Genomic DNA, 18,135 nt, shown 5'->3' with positions numbered 1-18,135 from the left:
CACGGAGATAGGGACAGCGACACGGGGACAGGGGGAGCGACACGGGGACAGGGGCCGCGACATGGGGACAGGGGCAGCGACATGGGGACAGGGGCAGCGACATGGGGACAGGGGCAGCGACATGGGGACAGGGGCAGCGACATGGGGACAGGGGCTGCTACATGAGGACAGGGGCAGTAACATGGGGACAGGGGCAGTGACATGGGGACAGGGGCAGCGACATGGGGACAGGGGGAGCGACATGGGGACAGGGGCAGCGACATGGGGACAGGGGCAGCGACATGGGGACAGGGGCAGCGACATGGGGACAGGGGCAGCGACATGGGGACAGGGGCAGCGACATGGGGACAGGGGGAGCGACATGGGGACAGGGGGAGCGACATGGGGACAGGGGCAGCGACATGGGGACAGGGGCAACGACATGGGGACAGGGGGAGCGACATGGGGACAGGGGCAGCGACACGGGGACAGGGGGAGCGACACGGGGACAGGGGCAGCGACACGGGGACAGGGGCAGCGACACGGGGACAGGGGCAGCGACACGGGGACAGGGGCAGCGACACGGGGACAGGGGGAGCGACATGGGGACAGGGGGAGCGACATGGGGACAGGGGGAGTGACATGGGGAGTGACATGGGGACAGTCTCACATGGGGAGCTGAGCCTTGGGAGAGGTTTAATTTTTATGTAACGTCATTGTGTTTCTAATAACATTTGCACAGGTAAGGCCTACACCCCCCCAAAAAAAAATTTCCCCGACTATCTCCCCCTCACTACTCTCACCCCCAATATCCCCCCCACTACTGTCTCCCCCCCACTATCTCCCCCCCTATTTCCCCCCCTCTATCTCACCCAAACTACTGTCTCATCCCCACTATTCCCCCCCCCACTACTGTCTCATCCCCACTATTCCCCCCCTCCACTACTGTCCCTTCCCCACTATTCCCCCCCCACTACTGTCTCATCCCCACTATCCCCCCCCCACTACTGTCTCATCCCCACTATCCCCCCCCCCACTGCTGTCTCATCCCCACTATCTCCCCCCCATTACTGTCTCATCCCCACTATCTCCCCCCCATTACTGTCTCATCCCCACTATCTCCCCCCCATTACTGTCTCACCCCCACTATCTCCCCTTCCTCACTACTGTATCTCCCCCCACTATCACACCTTTATTACTACCCTGATAGGCACTGGGTGGTGTAAGGAGACGCGTGAGTTACAAGCCCCACTCTATTCAGAGATCCTTAAGAAAAGCAATTAGTTGTTTTCAAATAAACAAACATAAGCAGTCAAATCTTCGCTTTTAGCACCGTTAAATTAAAGCCAATAAGAGACTAAATTCTCCCCACAATGTTATTTGTGAAGTTACCAGACATTGCAGCCACACACCTGTGCCCCCTCCTGTGCCCCCTCCTCTGCCCCCTCCTGTGCCCCTCCTGTGCCCCCTCCTGTGCCCCTCCTGTGCCCCTCCTGTGCCCCCTCCTGTGCCCCTCCTGTGCAGCGTAATATACAGCTCTGCACAACAGGATCGCTCTTACATTCTACAAAGTATCCAGCAAATAAAAATACTCATTGAAATAAAAGTTCTCCAGTACACTGTATATTACAGTTTAACATTTCCTTTGTGAGAATTGGTATTCAGAGGGAAGACCCGTTCAGCACTGAATGGGTTACACTTTCTGAAAGCTAAAATATGAAGAGATCTGGAAACACCACATTGCGGAACCGGCCGCGAGATAAAGGGCGTTACTCGGTGTGTGCGTCATGCGATAGCGACACGCCACCAGGGCGTGTCTTATCCGACGGCCCAGAGACTACAACCCTACTGAAATAACAACAACAGCGCCGAAGCAGGAACGCAAACACTGCCGGAGGATTCTCGCTCGCTCTCAGTAACGCGCATGTCATGCCGGATAGGGGGATATTAGCTGCACTTTCTTAGAGACGATATAGCGAGCTATTTCAGAAAGGGAAAACCGGGCAAAATCCCTACAAACCATGTGAATTTCCCGGGTTACCGTGTGTCCATCCACCGGCATGTTTAACGCCTATTGTGCGGATTTACCGCGCGGGTTTGCGTGTGCGGCGCACGGCAACACACGCTGCCCGTGGGGAGCTCCCTATCCTGCCTGGTCACAGGAATTAAACATGCAGGGGGGAGGGGGGGTTCCCAACGCCAGTCCTCAAGACCCCCCAACAGGCCAGGTTTTAAGGATATCCTTGCTGCGGCACAGGTGGATCAGTCAAAGATTGCGCCACCTGTGCTGAAGCAGGAACTGATGGAGCCAACTGTGCTGAAGCAGGGATATCCTGAAAACCTGACCTGCTGGGGGTCTTGAGGACTGGCGTTGGGAACCCCTGACCTCGGCACTTTATACAGTTTCACACATTTATTTTGCCCCTTTTTTGTCGCCCTCCCACTGAGATAATATACATTTTTAACATATGATAATTTCCTCAATATCACTATTATTATTATTATTATTCCCTTACTATGCGTGGTATTAATAGTAAACATGTATATTTTGTACAAATGTTACCATACAGTTTATATAATATATACAATGACATCATGGTAAAATTGTTTAAAGAAAAGAACACACATCTATACATATTGTGTTTGATTTCCTGACATTCACAGCACAAGCCCATTTAATAACATGTCGTGTCACTACACTTAGACACATTGTATTGCACAATAGAATTAGGATTGCATTTACTAGTCTCTGACCGCATGTGATACACGCACACTGCACTTTGCTGTGTATCACAGAACATGCTTCAGCATGTAGCAGCTAACACACATGTGAACCCTCTCCGAAGTCCTTACTGATATCATTATTTCTGCGCAGTTATTCTAATAGAAGCAAATGAAAACCATTCCATAGATTGTGCTCCTCATGGAGCGGTGGTTAGTGAGGGCGGCCTAGCAATGACTTCCCCAAAGTGCAGCGTACTCCAGCGCAATCCGCATTTTACTTGGAAATAAACAAACGGTATTATCGTAAAAAATGTTGGATATTCTTCAAATCCCTTGTCTGCCACAGAGACATTAATTAACATTACGTATTCCTGTTTGGTGTGTTTTTTACGTTTCCAGTTATCTATATTTAACACATTAACTATATCACTGCTGTTTGTTCGCTGATCAGTCTCCTGGTCCCTGCTCCATCCTCTCAGGGTTGGGCTTTGCTATTGGTTCCAGACTCTGAAGAAAAGAAAATGATGTCCGTCTGACTTATCTGCCAATTGCTTCATTAAGCAGTCAGTGTTAATGAGTTTTATCATTACAAAAATATAGATGTTTTGTTAGAATTTGGAAGTAGGGTATAATTCAGTAGTAACAGTATTATTACATTAGCATTACTGTAGGACGGCGATGAGGTTTAAAGTCCAAATCCGAGTGCCGGATCATATTTTTCTTTAATATATTGTTTTTACTTTTCCTTTTAACTTTTGTAAGCCTCTTCAATATGGCCGCCATTGTGAATGCAATATGGCCGCCGTTGTGAATGCAATATGGCCGCCGTTGTGAATGCAATATGGCTGCCATTATTAATTTTCTAAATGCCTCTACTGTAACTCGGGTCACGTTTCTGCAACTGTGAAATTGCTGCAATATTCTTAACTCCTTCAGACATGAGCCCTTAATTAGTCCCTAACGAAAGAAGCATGTGTGATACATTCCATGGAATATGTTATGGATTTTGGGCTTTGACTTTAAAGCCTAGATTTAAAAAGATAATAAATATATCTTAACCTATTAATATTAAAATGTTATGCAAGGTGCTACATGCCAATGTGCTTTTCCACTCCGGCAGCTCCAGCATATGTATCTTAGTGGGACTGCAGCTGTATAATCCCTTGGCTTTGCGATACATTTGCGTGCCCCCTTGCCAGCGATGGCTGGGGAAGCGGTGACATGTGGGACAGCTGGTGTCCCATAGCCCTAAAAAGTCACTTACAAATTGAGGATTGCTGCTTTCTTTCTTGTTCCTATATAAGCACAGCCTTAGATAAGTATGCTACCGCAGCATTTGCATATTATACAACGAGAATATCTTTTTTTAAAACATTATATTTAATAAGGTCTCTCAGCTAAACAACAGTTACAAACCGCGTGCAAGAAACCGCGTGCAAGAAACCGCGTGCAAGAAACTGCACCAAAGAAAAGGATTCCTATTGAAAGCAATGGGAGTTTTCCGTTGATAGATTGGGTGCAATTGTTTAGCTCCAAGTTTGCAATAGTTTTGCACCTGGAAGACTTTACTAAATAGGCCCCAAGTTGTTTTTTATGCTAGAAATGTTAGTTAGCGCAAGTTGTGCGTTCATTAGGAAGTGTCTGCCAAAGTATCAGATTCAACTAGGTCCCCATTTCTAGCAGAATTATCTGACGAACAATGCGGACTGTAACACTGCTTCCCTGGTATATATTATTGATACAGGTGTAACTATAATATGTATAACTGTGCGTGCTGGAATATATTACTGACACAGGTGTAACTATAATATGTATCACTGTGCTTCCCTGGTATATATTACTGATACAGGTGTAACTATAATATGTATAACTGTGCTTCCCTGGAATATATTACTGATACAGGTGTAACTATAATATGTATCACTGTGCTTCCCTGGTATATATTATTGATACAGGTGTACAGTAACTATAATATGTATAACTGTGCGTGCTGGAATATATTACTGACACAGGTGTAACTATAATATGTATCACTGTGCTTCCCTGGTATATATTACTGATACAGGTGTAACTATAATATGTATAACTGTGCTTCCCTGGAATATATTACTGATACAGGTGTAACTATAATATGTATCACTGTGCTTCCCTGGAATATATTACTGATACAGGTGTACAGTAACTATAATATGTATAACTGTGCTTCCCTGGAATATATTACTGATACAGGTGTAACTATAATATGTATCACTGTGCTTCCCTGGAATATATTACTGATACAGGTGTAACTATAATATGTATAACTGTGCTTCCCTGGAATATATTACTGATACAGGTGTAACTATAATATGTATCACTGTGCTTCCCTGGAATATATTACTGATACAGGTGTAACTATAATATGTATAACTGTGCTTCCCTGGAATATATTACTGATACAGGTGTAACTATAATATGTATCACTGTGCTTCCCTGGAATATATTACTGATACAGGTGTAACTATAATATGTATAACTGTGCTTCCCTGGTATATATTACTGATACAGGTGTAACTATAATATGTATAACTGTGCTTCCCTGGAATATATTACTGATACAGGTGTAACTATAATATGTATAACTGTGCGTGCTGGAATATATTACTGACACAGCTGTAACTATAATATGTATCACTGTGCTTCCCTGGAATATATTACTGATACAGGTGTAACTATAATATATATAACTGTGCTTCCCTGGAATATATTACTGTTACAGGTGTAACTATAATATGTATCACTGTGCTTCCCTGGAATATATTACTGATATAGGTGTAACTATAATATGTATCACTGTGCTTCCCTGGAATATATTACTGATACAGGTGTAACTATAATATGTATAACTGTGCTTCCCTGGAATATATTACTGATACAGGTGTAACTATAATATGTATCACTGTGCTTCCCTGGAATATATTACTGACACAGGTGTAACTATAATATCTATCACTGTGCTTCCCTGGAATATATTACTGATACAGGTGTAACTATAATATCTATCACTGTGCTTCCCTGTAATATATTACTGACACAGGTGTAACTATAATATGTATAACTCTGCTTCCCTGGTATATATTACTGATACAGGTGTAACTATAATATGTATCACTGTGCTTCCCTGGTATATATTACTGATACAGGTGTAACTATAATATGTATCACTGTGCTTCCCTGGTATATATTACTGACACAGGTGTAACTATAATATGTATCACTGTGCTTCCCTGGAATATATTACTGTTACAGGTGTAACTATAATATGTATAACTGTGCGTGCTGGAATATATTACTGATACACGTGTAACTATAATATGTATAACTCTGCTTCCCTGTAATATATTACTGACACAGGTGTAACTATAATATGTATAACGGTGCTTCCCTGGAATATATTACTGACACAGGTGTAACTATAATATGTATCACTGTGCTTCCCTGGAATATATTACTGACACAGGTGTAACTATAATATGTATCACTGTGCTTCCCTGGAATATATGACTGACACAGGTGTAACTATAATATGTATAACTGTGCTTCCCTGGAATATATTACTGTTACAGGTGTAACTATAATATGTATCACTGTGCTTCCCTGGAATATATGACTGACACAGGTGTAACTATAATATGTATCACTGTGCTTCCCTGGAATATATTACTGACACAGGTGTAACTATAATATGTATCACTGTGCTTCCCTGGTATATATTACTGTTACAGGTGTAACTATAATATGTATAACTCTGCTTCCCTGTAATATATTACTGACACAGGTGTAACTATAATATGTATAACTGTGCGTGCTGGAATATATTACTGACACAGGTGTAACTATAATATGTATCACTGTGCTTCCCTGGAATATATTACTGACACAGGTGTAACTATAATATGTATCACTGTGCTTCCCTGGAATATATTACTGATACAGGTGTAACTATAATATGTATAACTGTGCACGCTGGAATATATTACTGATACAGGTGTAACTATAATATGTATAACTGTGCTTCCCTGGAATATATTACTGATACAGGTGTAACTATAATATGTATCACTGTGCGTGCTGGAATATATTACTGATACAGGTGTAACTATAATATGTATCACTGTGCGTGCTGGAATATATTACTGATACAGGTGTAACTATAATATGTATAACTGTGCGTGCTGGAATATATTACTGATACAGGTGTAACTATAATATGTATAACTGTGCTTCCCTGGAATATATTACTGACACAGGTGTAACTATAATATGTATAACTGTGCTTCCCTGGAATATATTACTGATACAGGTGTAACTATAATATGTATCACTGTGCGTGCTGGAATATATTACTGATACAGGTGTAACTATAATATGTATCACTGTGCTTCCCTGGTATATATTACTGATACAGGTGTAACTATAATATGTATAACTGTGCTTCCCTGGAATATATTACTGATACAGGTGTAACTATAATATGTATAACTGTGCTTCCCGGGAATATATTACTGACACAGGTGTAACTATAATATGTATCACTGTGCTTCCCTGGAATATATGACTGACACAGGTGTAACTATAATATGTATAACTGTGCTTCCCTGGAATATATTACTGACACAGGTGTAACTATAATATGTATCACTGTGCGTGCTGGAATATATTACTGACACAGGTGTAACTATAATATGTATCACTGTGCTTCCCTGGAATATATTACTGATACACGTGTAACTATAATATGTATAACTGTGCTTCCCTGGAATATATTACTGATACAGGTGTAACTATAATATATATCACTGTGCTTCCCTGGTATATATTACTGATACAGGTGTAACTATAATATGTATCACTGTGCGTGCTGGAATATATTACTGACACAGGTGTAACTATAATATGTATCACTGTGCTTCCCTGGAATATATTACTGATACAGGTGTAACTATAATATGTATCACTGTGCTTCCCTGGAATATATTACTGATACACGTGTAACTATAATATGTATAACTGTGCTTCCCTGGAATATATTACTGATACAGGTGTAACTATAATATATATCACTGTGCTTCCCTGGTATATATTACTGATACAGGTGTAACTATAATATGTATCACTGTGCTTCCCTGGTATATATTACTGATACAGGTGTAACTATAATATGTATAACTGTGCTTCCCTGGAATATATTACTGATACAGGTGTAACTATAATATATATCACTGTGCTTCCCTGGTATATATTACTGTTACAGGTGTAACTATAATATGTATCACTGTGCTTCCCTGGAATATATTACTGATACAGGTGTAACTATAATATGTATAACTGTGCTTCCCTGGAATATATTACTGATACAGGTGTAACTATAATATGTATAACTGTGCTTCCCTGGAATATATTACTGATACAGGTGTAACTATAATATGTATAACTGTGCTTCCCTGGAATATATTACTGATACAGGTGTAACTATAATATATATCACTGTGCTTCCCTGGTATATATTACTGATACAGGTGTAACTATAATATGTATCACTGTGCTTCCCTGGAATATATTACTGACACAGGTGTAACTATAATATGTATAACGGTGCTTCCCTGGTATATATTACTGACACAGGTGTAACTATAATATGTATAACTGTGCTTCCCTGGAATATATTACTGATACAGGTGTAACTATAATATGTATCACTGTGCTTCCCTGGAATATATTACTGATACAGGTGTAACTATAATATGTATCACTGTGCTTCCCTGGAATATATTACTGATACAGGTGTAACTATAATATGTATCACTGTGCTTCCCTGGAATATATTACTGATACAGGTGTAACTATAATATGTATCACTGTGCTTCCCTGGTATATATTACTGATACAGGTGTAACTATAATATGTATAACTGTGCTTCCCTGGAATATATTACTGATACAGGTGTAACTATAATATATATCACTGTGCTTCCCTGGTATATATTACTGATACAGGTGTAACTATAATATGTATCACTGTGCTTCCCTGGTATATATTACTGATACAGGTGTAACTATAATATGTATAATTGTGCTTCCCTGGAATATATTACTGATACAGGTGTAACTATAATATATATCACTGTGCTTCCCTGGTATATATTACTGATACAGGTGTAACTATAATATGTATCACTGTGCTTCCCTGGAATATATTACTGATACAGGTGTAACTATAATATGTATAACTGTGCTTCCCTGGAATATATTACTGATACAGGTGTAACTATAATATGTATAACTGTGCTTCCCTGGAATATATTACTGATACAGGTGTAACTATAATATGTATAACTGTTCTTCCCTGGAATATATTACTGATACAGGTGTAACTATAATATATATCACTGTGCTTCCCTGGTATATATTACTGATACAGGTGTAACTATAATATGTATCACTGTGCTTCCCTGGAATATATTACTGATACAGGTGTAACTATAATATGTATAACTGTGCTTCCCTGGAATATATTACTGATACAGGTGTAACTATAATATGTATAACTGTGCTTCCCTGGTATATATTACTGATACAGGTGTAACTATAATATGTATCACTGTGCTTCCCTGGTATATATTACTGATACAGGTGTAACTATAATATGTATCACTGTGCTTCCCTGGAATATATTACTGACACAGGTGTAACTATAATATGTATAACTGTGCTTCCCTGTAATATATTACTGTTACAGGTGTAACTATAATATGTATAACTGTGCTTCCCTGGTATATATTACTGATACAGGTGTAACTATAATATGTATCACTGTGCTTCCCTGGAATATATTACTGATACAGGTGTAACTATAATATGTATAACTGTGCGTGCTGGAATATATTACTGATACAGGTGTAACTATAATATGTATCACTGTGCTTCCCTGGAATATATTACTGACACAGGTGTAACTATAATATGTATAACTGTGCTTCCCTGTAATATATTACTGTTACAGGTGTAACTATAATATGTATAACTGTGCTTCCCTGGTATATATTACTGATACAGGTGTAACTATAATATGTATCACTGTGCTTCCCTGGAATATATTACTGATACAGGTGTAACTATAATATGTATCACTGTGCGTGCTGGAATATATTACTGATACAGGTGTAACTATAATATGTATCACTGTGCGTGCTGGAATATATTACTGATACAGGTGTAACTATAATATGTATAACTGTGCTTCCCTGGAATATATTACTGACACAGGTGTAACTATAATATGTATAACTGTGCTTCCCTGTAATATATTACTGTTACAGGTGTAACTATAATATGTATAACTGTGCTTCCCTGGTATATATTACTGATACAGGTGTAACTATAATATGTATAACTGTGCTTCCCTGGAATATATTACTGATACAGGTGTAACTATAATATGTATAACTGTGCTTCCCTGGAATATATTACTGATACAGGTGTAACTATAATATGTATCACTGTGCTTCCCTGGAATATATTACTGATACACGTGTAACTATAATATGTATCACTGTGCGTGCTGGAATATTTTACTGATACAGGTGTAACTATAATATGTATCACTGTGCTTCCCTGGAATATATTACTGATACAGGTGTAACTATAATATGTATCACTGTGCGTGCTGGAATATATTACTGATACAGGTGTAACTATAATATGTATCACTGTGCGTGCTGGATTGGTACAATTGTAACAAGATTTCTCTGTGTACATGGTGGTTGCGTTGGAGGGGGGGGGGGGGGGACTTCCCTTTGCCATGTCTGCACGGGACCTGTTTTTTTGTTTGTAATAGAGACTGAGAAAAGTTTCCTATTGGTGAACAGCTGGAAAATACCCGGCCATTCGGCTGAGGCCCGGTGTCGGCGCTGCACGCGCTCCTGGCTGAGGCCCGGTGTCAGCGCTTCACGCGCTCCTGCCAGTGGCGGATTTCCCATTAGGCTGAGGCCCCGGTGTCGGCGCTGCACGCGCTCCTGGCTGAGGCCCCGTGTCGGCGCTGCACGCGCTCCTGGCTGAGGCCCGGTGTCGGCGCTGCACGCGCTCCTGCCAGTGGCGGATTTCCCAATAGGCTGAGGCCCCGGTGTCGGCGCTGCACGCGCTCCTGGCTGAGGCCCGGTGTCGGCGCTGCACGCGCTCCTGGCTGAGGCCCGGTGTCGGCGCTGCACGCGCTCCTGCCAGTGGCGGATTTCCCATTAGGCTGAGGCCCCGGTGTCGGCGCTGCACGCGCTCCTGGCTGAGGCCCGGTGTCGGCGCTGCACGCGCTCCTGCCAGTGGCGGATTTCCCATTAGGCTGAGGCCCGGTGTCGGCGCTGCACGCGCTCCTGGCTGAGGCCCGGTGTCGGCGCTGCACGCGCGCCTGCCAGTGGCGGATTTCCCATTAGGCTGAGGCCCGGTGTCGGCGCTGCACGTGCGCCTGCCAGTGGCGGATTTCCCATTAGGCTGAGGCCCGGTGTCGGCGCTGCACGCGCTCCTGCCAGTGGCGGATTTCCCATTAGGCTGAGGCCCGGTGTCGGCGCTGCACGTTCTCCTGCCAGTGGCGGATTTCCCATTAGGCTGAGGCCCGGTGTCAGCGCTGCACACGCTCCTGGCTGCGGCCCCGTGTCGGCGCTGCACACGCTCCTGGCTGAGGCCCGGTGTCGGCGCTGCACGCGCTCCTGGCTGAGGCCCGGTGTCGGCGCTGCACGCGCTCCTGGCTGAGGCCCGGTGTCGGCGCTGCACGCGCTCCTGGCTGAGGCCCGGTGTCGGCGCTGCACGCGCTCCTGGCTGAGGCCCGGTGTCGGCGCTGCACGCGCTCCTGCCAGTGGTGGATTTCCCATTTGACCCTGACCTAGGGGAGCATAATTTGGCGCTCTCGGGCCTGATGGGAAATCACTGCCCTCCTTCTCCTTTTGAACCATCAAATGACATAATGCGGGTGCGTTACCATGACAACACAATGCCGTGCGACGTGATGCTGTGACGCCCGCTGCGGTTCAGAAGAAGGAGTTGGGCGGCAGTGAGGAGGCGGCCGCAGCATGGAAGTGCCTCGGGGCGGTGACCGTGACCTCATTGCCTTTTAATCCGGTCACCGTCTTCATTACTTCTCATTCTTATTTAACGCCTCAGGTGTCACTTAGCCCGAAAAAACCTACAATGGGGAATATTTATCAAGTCAAAAGTGGGGGACGGGGCAAAAAATATGTATCAAATACAATCCCATGGAAATCAATAAAAGTTCAGTTTGTGGAATCGCATCACTTTGCATATATATATATATATATATATATATATATATATATATATATATATATATATATATATATATCACCTAATACTGAAGAACTAATTTATTCTGCACTGGCCTAACACGGCTATTTTCTGCTTTATATATATATATAGGCCCCATTGTATTCATTTTCTCATCCATATGACTAGTACATTAAAAGGATACACAATTAATGAGGTTAGCCCATGGTGGGTAACTCCAGTCCTCAAGGACCACCAACAGGTCAGGTTTTCAGGATATCCCTGCTTCAGCACAGGTGGCTCAATCAAAGACTGCACCACCTGTGTGGAAGCAGGGATAATCTTGAAAACCTGACCTGTTGGTGCCCCTTGAGGACTGGAGTTGCCCCCCCTTGGGTTCGCCAGAATTATGTCAATATCAAATCATATCAGGTAGATCCCAACATGTGTCCATCTCAGGCTCTAACTCCAACCCCCTGGATATCACCTGTGGTGTCCCGCAAGGCTCTGTTCTGGGCCCCCTACTCTTCTCAGTGTTCATCAATGATTTTCCCACAGCTTGTAAGGGAGCTTCAATACACATGTATGCAGATGACACAATCCTGTATGCACACAGCCATAGCCTCTCTGACCTTCAACACATACTTCAGTCTGACTTTGAGACTCGAAAACTGGATTTCCCAAAACAAACTGTTTTTAAACACTGACAAGACTGTAACAATGGTATTTGGGACCAAGACTACATTTTTAAAGCTTCCAGCGACTGGGCTCCACATTAGAACCAACGCTAACACCACCCTAACACCTGTCACTAGTTTTAAATACCTGGGCATATGGTTTGACTCCCACTTAACATTCGGGATGCACATTGATACCCTGACAACCAAGACCTTTACCAAACTAGGGGTACTTTTCAGGAACAAATCCTCCCTAAGTCTCCTGGTCAGAAAGCATATCGCACAGCAGATGCTAATGCCAATTATTGACTATGGAGACATAGTATATGGCTCGGCACCTCAAACCCACCTTAGCAAACTTGACACCATCTACAACTCAATTTGTCGTTTTGTTCTCCAATGCAACTACAACACACATCACTGCGAAATGCTCAAAGAACTAGATTGGTCATCACTCGAGTCTAGGCGCAAAGTTCACCTTTCCTGTCTTGCCTTCAAATTCTTTCTGGGCAAGCTACCCAGCTACCTGAACAAGCTCCTCACCCCTACCACATGCAGCACTTATCACCTGAGATCAGACTCCAAAAGACTGTTCATGGTCCCAAGGCTCAACAAAGTATCCGGCCGCTCCTCCTTCTCTTACCGTGCACCCCAAAACAGGAACAACCTACCAGAGACTCTCACATCCACCACCAGTCTAAGTTCTTTCAAATCTAAGGCTGTCACACATTTTAATCTGGTCTGTAACTGTTTCATACGCCCATAATACAAATTATCTTTAACTGTGCATGCAATGTCTTGTATATAATGTATACCCTGCACATTATGTAACTGTATTTGTAACCATGTATTATTTGTCTTAATTCTGTGCCCAGGACATACTTGAAAACGAGAGGTAACTCTCAATGTATTACTTCCTGGTAAAATATTTTATAAATAAATAAATAAATAATTGATTTCCTCTGGCAGACTCTTATGCTCGCTAAAGCTTGTGAAGAATTGGAAAAAGAGACGAGAGACACAGAGGAAGAGAAGACGAGGACTCTTTCGGAAAAGGTTCCCCCCTTACAGTACTCGGGACTTTCTACTCAACAATTACAGGTAATGTTTCTCGTCTCTCAGCAGTCTCCAGCATAAAAACATTGTACAACCATCAGTGACGAGTCTGCAATCTCCTTCTAAATGCTGTAGATACGCGTTGGTTACCAATATCTCAAATAAAATTAAATGCTTCCCTGAGGGACGGACACGTGGAGAAACTGTTCAAAGTTCATTCATTTACTTCATTTTAAAACATGCACATACTTCAGCAAACTGGGGAAATGGAAAGAGACGCGTCTCAGCGCCAGTAAGGTCTCTGCTGCTGCAGAAAGCTGGTCTTGTTGTACTTTGTAAATATTGTTTGTGATATTTGTTTTCCAGTAGACCTAAAAACTTTTATTCTTCCTTTTTTAGGAACTATGCAAAAAACTCCATCGGGAAATTGACATTACAGATGAAGAACGTTATGAAATTGAAGAGAAAGTGAAGAAGAATGATCTGGAGGTGAACTAAATGTCTTCTTTTCACGAGCACCATGCAGTAATTGTATTTCAGTGTTGTTAAATTAAAGACGTAACTTCCTAGCAGAGCCTGCGTGGGGGAAGCACGGCTGTAAATAAATGCATTTAGGTGATATCTGATACTTGCCAAAGATTTGTATATTTTAATTTATAAGAAGAAGAATGTTTCTCATAAGTCTTCTGGAAAAGAAAACTCGTTTATTCATGTCAGGAGAAAGCTAAGAAGGTTATTAACGCCAGCAGCACTGAAGAGCGTATTCTGTACATTGGTCCTGGACTAGATATTACATCACATACATAATGGTTTATTAGGAGTGAAACAGCGCTGAAACTGGCCCCCAATTCAATATGGTAAAATGTAGATTAGGAGTGGCCAACTCCAGTCCTCATGGGACACCAACAGGCCAGGTATAAGGGACATCCCTGCTTCAGCACAGTTGTCTCAATCAGTGGCTTAGTCATTCTGACTTAGCCACTGATGGAGTCACCTGTGCTGAAACAGGGATATCATTCAAACCTGACCTGTTGGTGGCCTTTGAGGACTGGAGTTGGCCACTCCTGATATAGGGTAATTCACAGGCAATATACAGTATTACCAAAATAATGCCCCCCTAATGCAGCATGTCTCCTCTTCGCAGCATCTTCAGTAGGTACATGAGCATTTCTGCGGGGTGAAATCCTCCTTTTTAGTCATACTTCTTATAATAAAGACCACCCTGAGTCAATAGGTTGTAGCTCTTTTAAAAAGCAGATATACTTTACTTGTACCCCGATGTTCCTCGTGGCAGGGATAACAAAAACTACCAGTCCAGAGTACTTCCTGGGAATACCTGGTGAGAAACACCCACTGCTTTCTCCAACAGCGTCTAGTGAGTTATTGAAGAACTCACTGAAAAGCAGGTTATCGTTTCTGCTGGTTGTTAATGATTCTGGGTGTGTGCCAGGTTGTACAGACATTATTTACACGTGCTTTAAAGAAAAAAGCAGCCAGACCTCCTGTTATTACTGTAAATATCTCTCTCTTCTGTCCCCCCAGATTCAAAGTTTAAATCTAAAGATTTTTGACCTAAAGGGAAAATTCAAACGGCCAACTCTTCGCCGAGTCCGTATTTCCGCAGATGCGATGCTGAAAGCGCTGCTGGGATCCACTCATAAGGTTTCGTTTGACTTAAAAGCCAACCTAAAATCAGTGAAAAAGGAAGAGGAGAAGGTGAGTCCAGAACTAATAGAAGAGACATGAAGTCACAACCCCCAAAACATTAACGCAATTCCGTTGCGTTTTTATACAGATGCCACGGAACACTGGCTTGTTATTTATGACACAATGCAAACAGGCCGAGTATTTGTGATGGCGATAAAATCCCACAACAAAGCAGCACAATAATACTGAGAGAGCAGGCCTCGGGGTTACACAACGCACACACCTTTAGGGGCAGTCTCTGGTACTTATCGGGTCTTGCATTTGTCCGTTAATGTAATTATTTACCGAGTTCCTTGTGCTTTTTAATGTGATGTTTTCCTTTTATTGTTATTTTGATGTTGGAATCTGGAGATATCAGCCTCCAAAATCACTTAAAACTGACATTTTTAAATAGCTGCTAGTTTCCCATAGAACTTGATTGGATAAAGTTTGAATGATAAATGCTTATTTTAGCATTAAAAATAAATAAAAGAACAGGGTGTAGTATATTTTACTTCAATGTTACAGGGTTGTTGTTACCCCCGATACGCGGTGCTGCCACTTTAAACCAGATATAATGATGGATTCTTTCTCCGTGCTTTCCCCGATACATTCTGCGCCGCGTATAAATCTCGCACCGTGACCAGAAGAGATCAGCTGATTTTAAAAAGCTGGAATATCATGAAATTCCGTTGAAAGCAGTTTTTTTACACAGTTAAACATACAATAAGCGCTCCACCTCCACGTGTGGTTTGTGAACCGCGAAGTTAAGAAATGTTTAATATTAAAGCGTATGGCTCCCTATAGTGCAAATGTAGAAAATGAACATAAATGAACAGAATATGAGAATAATAACTCAAAGAAAGAATTAAATCCATCTCTATATGAGAAACGGAAGCTCAGAGAACTCGACAAGTTCTTCTCAAAAGTTCAAAGTCATTTAGTCCACAGAAAAATAGTTCTCCCAGGTGTAACGTTCTGAGATTATCGAAGGCAAATAAATGCCACAAACCAGTCCTACGAATGCATTAATGGTACAGATATTCCTCGGACAGTCTTCCAAAGAACTCTCACCGTTCTGCAGCGTTCGCCGAGAGAGGCGAGAGCCCCGCGCAATATGTTACCCGCAGAGTCACTGATGGGACCACAATTCCCTACTCGCCCTTGGTACGATGATAATGGGCAGTGGGAAGATCTCAGGTGGCACTTGATGAATCCTTGCCTTGGTAGCTTTGGCCAATGCGTCTCCAGTTGGTGTGGTGGTTACCCACAAATGAAGAAAAGATATATAGTGTAATATAATTAACATTTAAGACCTAGAGTAACACTCACAAGATCCCACGGTCTTTTGCGCTCTTAAAATGTGCGGTCTGCAGCGTGAGAGGCAGAGTCGTGGCGTCCTACAGCTGGGGTTGGCATCTGTCCTCATGGCTGTGCCTCACGCCCTTCTCCCCGATGATGTCACTCCGCCTGCTCCCTCTCTGTACTGCTGTGTCTTTAGTCTCCACCCACTCCACTATTAAAAGCAGTAACTCGGGCTACACTGTTTATTTTTGTTTAATTTCGTTTTTAACCATTGAAACAGCACACTAGTCTTAGGCCCAGATCCACAAAATGGTGCTAACTTTAGCCCACCTTTATTCGAAAAGATGTGCCAAAGCTTAGCATGCTTTTGTGGATGTGAGCTTCAGTTGTTTCTTAGTACAGGGGTGCACAAACTGGGGGGCGTGAGCAAGGAGTGAGAGCAGGCAGGGGGGCGCGGGAGAAGAGTTTGTGCACCCCTGTCTTAGTACATACAATGAAAGGTGTCCCACTTCTCATATATATCGAGGCTTCCACACAGCGATTCCATTGGAAGTACAACATGGATGTTGTAACTTTCTTGCTGCTGAGCTAATCAGTACTGAGCAACACAAGCATCATTCATATGGATATTATTTTAGACTAGACTTTGAAAGGGCATGTATAATTTAGAGTTTATAGTCTCAATTTAGCCTTTTAAACTTGTTATTACAGAAGGTTTTCTCTAATAAAAGTGCACACAGAGTGTGGTAATATGTGTGGGTCAATAGAGGTAATGGGACATGTGTACTGCACTAAGCAGTCTTCTGCTGGAAGAGACCTTACAGCCTCATCAAGACAAAGACTGCTCAGTAAACATGTTGTGAAATAACTACAATATATATATGTTTATTTTTGAAGAAATTCCTTTTTTTTTGGGAAGTTACATTTCCACGTTGTTTCTTCATTTTATCTCCATACGCAGGAGAAAGGCGCTGAAGTTACTGATTGGCGTAAAAACATTGAAGCCATGTCTGGTATGGAGGGCAGGAAGAAGAAGTTTGACACCAGTACTGCGTAGTAATAACGGTAAGACCGCAAAACACTCATATTCGAACGTTCAATACACAAACTTTTCTGAAAATGTTTATTTCTTTCTACAAACTATATTTATATTTGTTTCCGACAATTAACACAAAACTTCTCAGTGGTTTTTCTGTATTTGAGAAATGTGGATTTATTTTATGTTCAAAATTCTGATTTTGCAAAAAAAAAAAAACCTCTACAACAGGAGACAAGGGTTAAGGGTACGTGTAGGGAGCAGTGCAGCGCAACGTGTAGGGAGCAGCGCAGCGCAGCGCAACGTGTATGGAGCAGCGCAGCGCAATGTGTAGGGAGCAGTGCAGCGCAACGTGTAGGGAGCAGTG

At 42.3% G+C, this 18,135-nt stretch overlaps 1 protein-coding gene across 1 annotated transcript in view; it reads left to right on the top strand.

Annotated features, from left to right (window-relative positions):
- Positions 1–18,135, top strand: part of LOC142494771 (troponin I, slow skeletal muscle-like) — a 33,280-nt gene that overhangs the window by 7,590 nt on the left and 7,555 nt on the right. Inside the window, exons 3-6 of the mRNA XM_075599211.1 lie at positions 13,655–13,786; positions 14,141–14,230; positions 15,284–15,457; positions 17,694–17,797. Of these exons, the coding sequence (XP_075455326.1) occupies positions 13,655–13,786; positions 14,141–14,230; positions 15,284–15,457; positions 17,694–17,789 (492 nt within the window). The 3' untranslated portion in view covers positions 17,790–17,797. The remainder of the gene's footprint in view (positions 1–13,654; positions 13,787–14,140; positions 14,231–15,283; positions 15,458–17,693; positions 17,798–18,135) is intronic.

This window comes from Ascaphus truei, chromosome 5 (assembly GCF_040206685.1).
Source record: "Ascaphus truei isolate aAscTru1 chromosome 5, aAscTru1.hap1, whole genome shotgun sequence".
Classification (NCBI taxonomy): domain Eukaryota; kingdom Metazoa; phylum Chordata; class Amphibia; order Anura; family Ascaphidae; genus Ascaphus; species Ascaphus truei.
The sequence above is the reverse complement of the archived record's forward strand: the minus strand, read 5'-3'. Positions and strand labels throughout refer to the sequence as shown.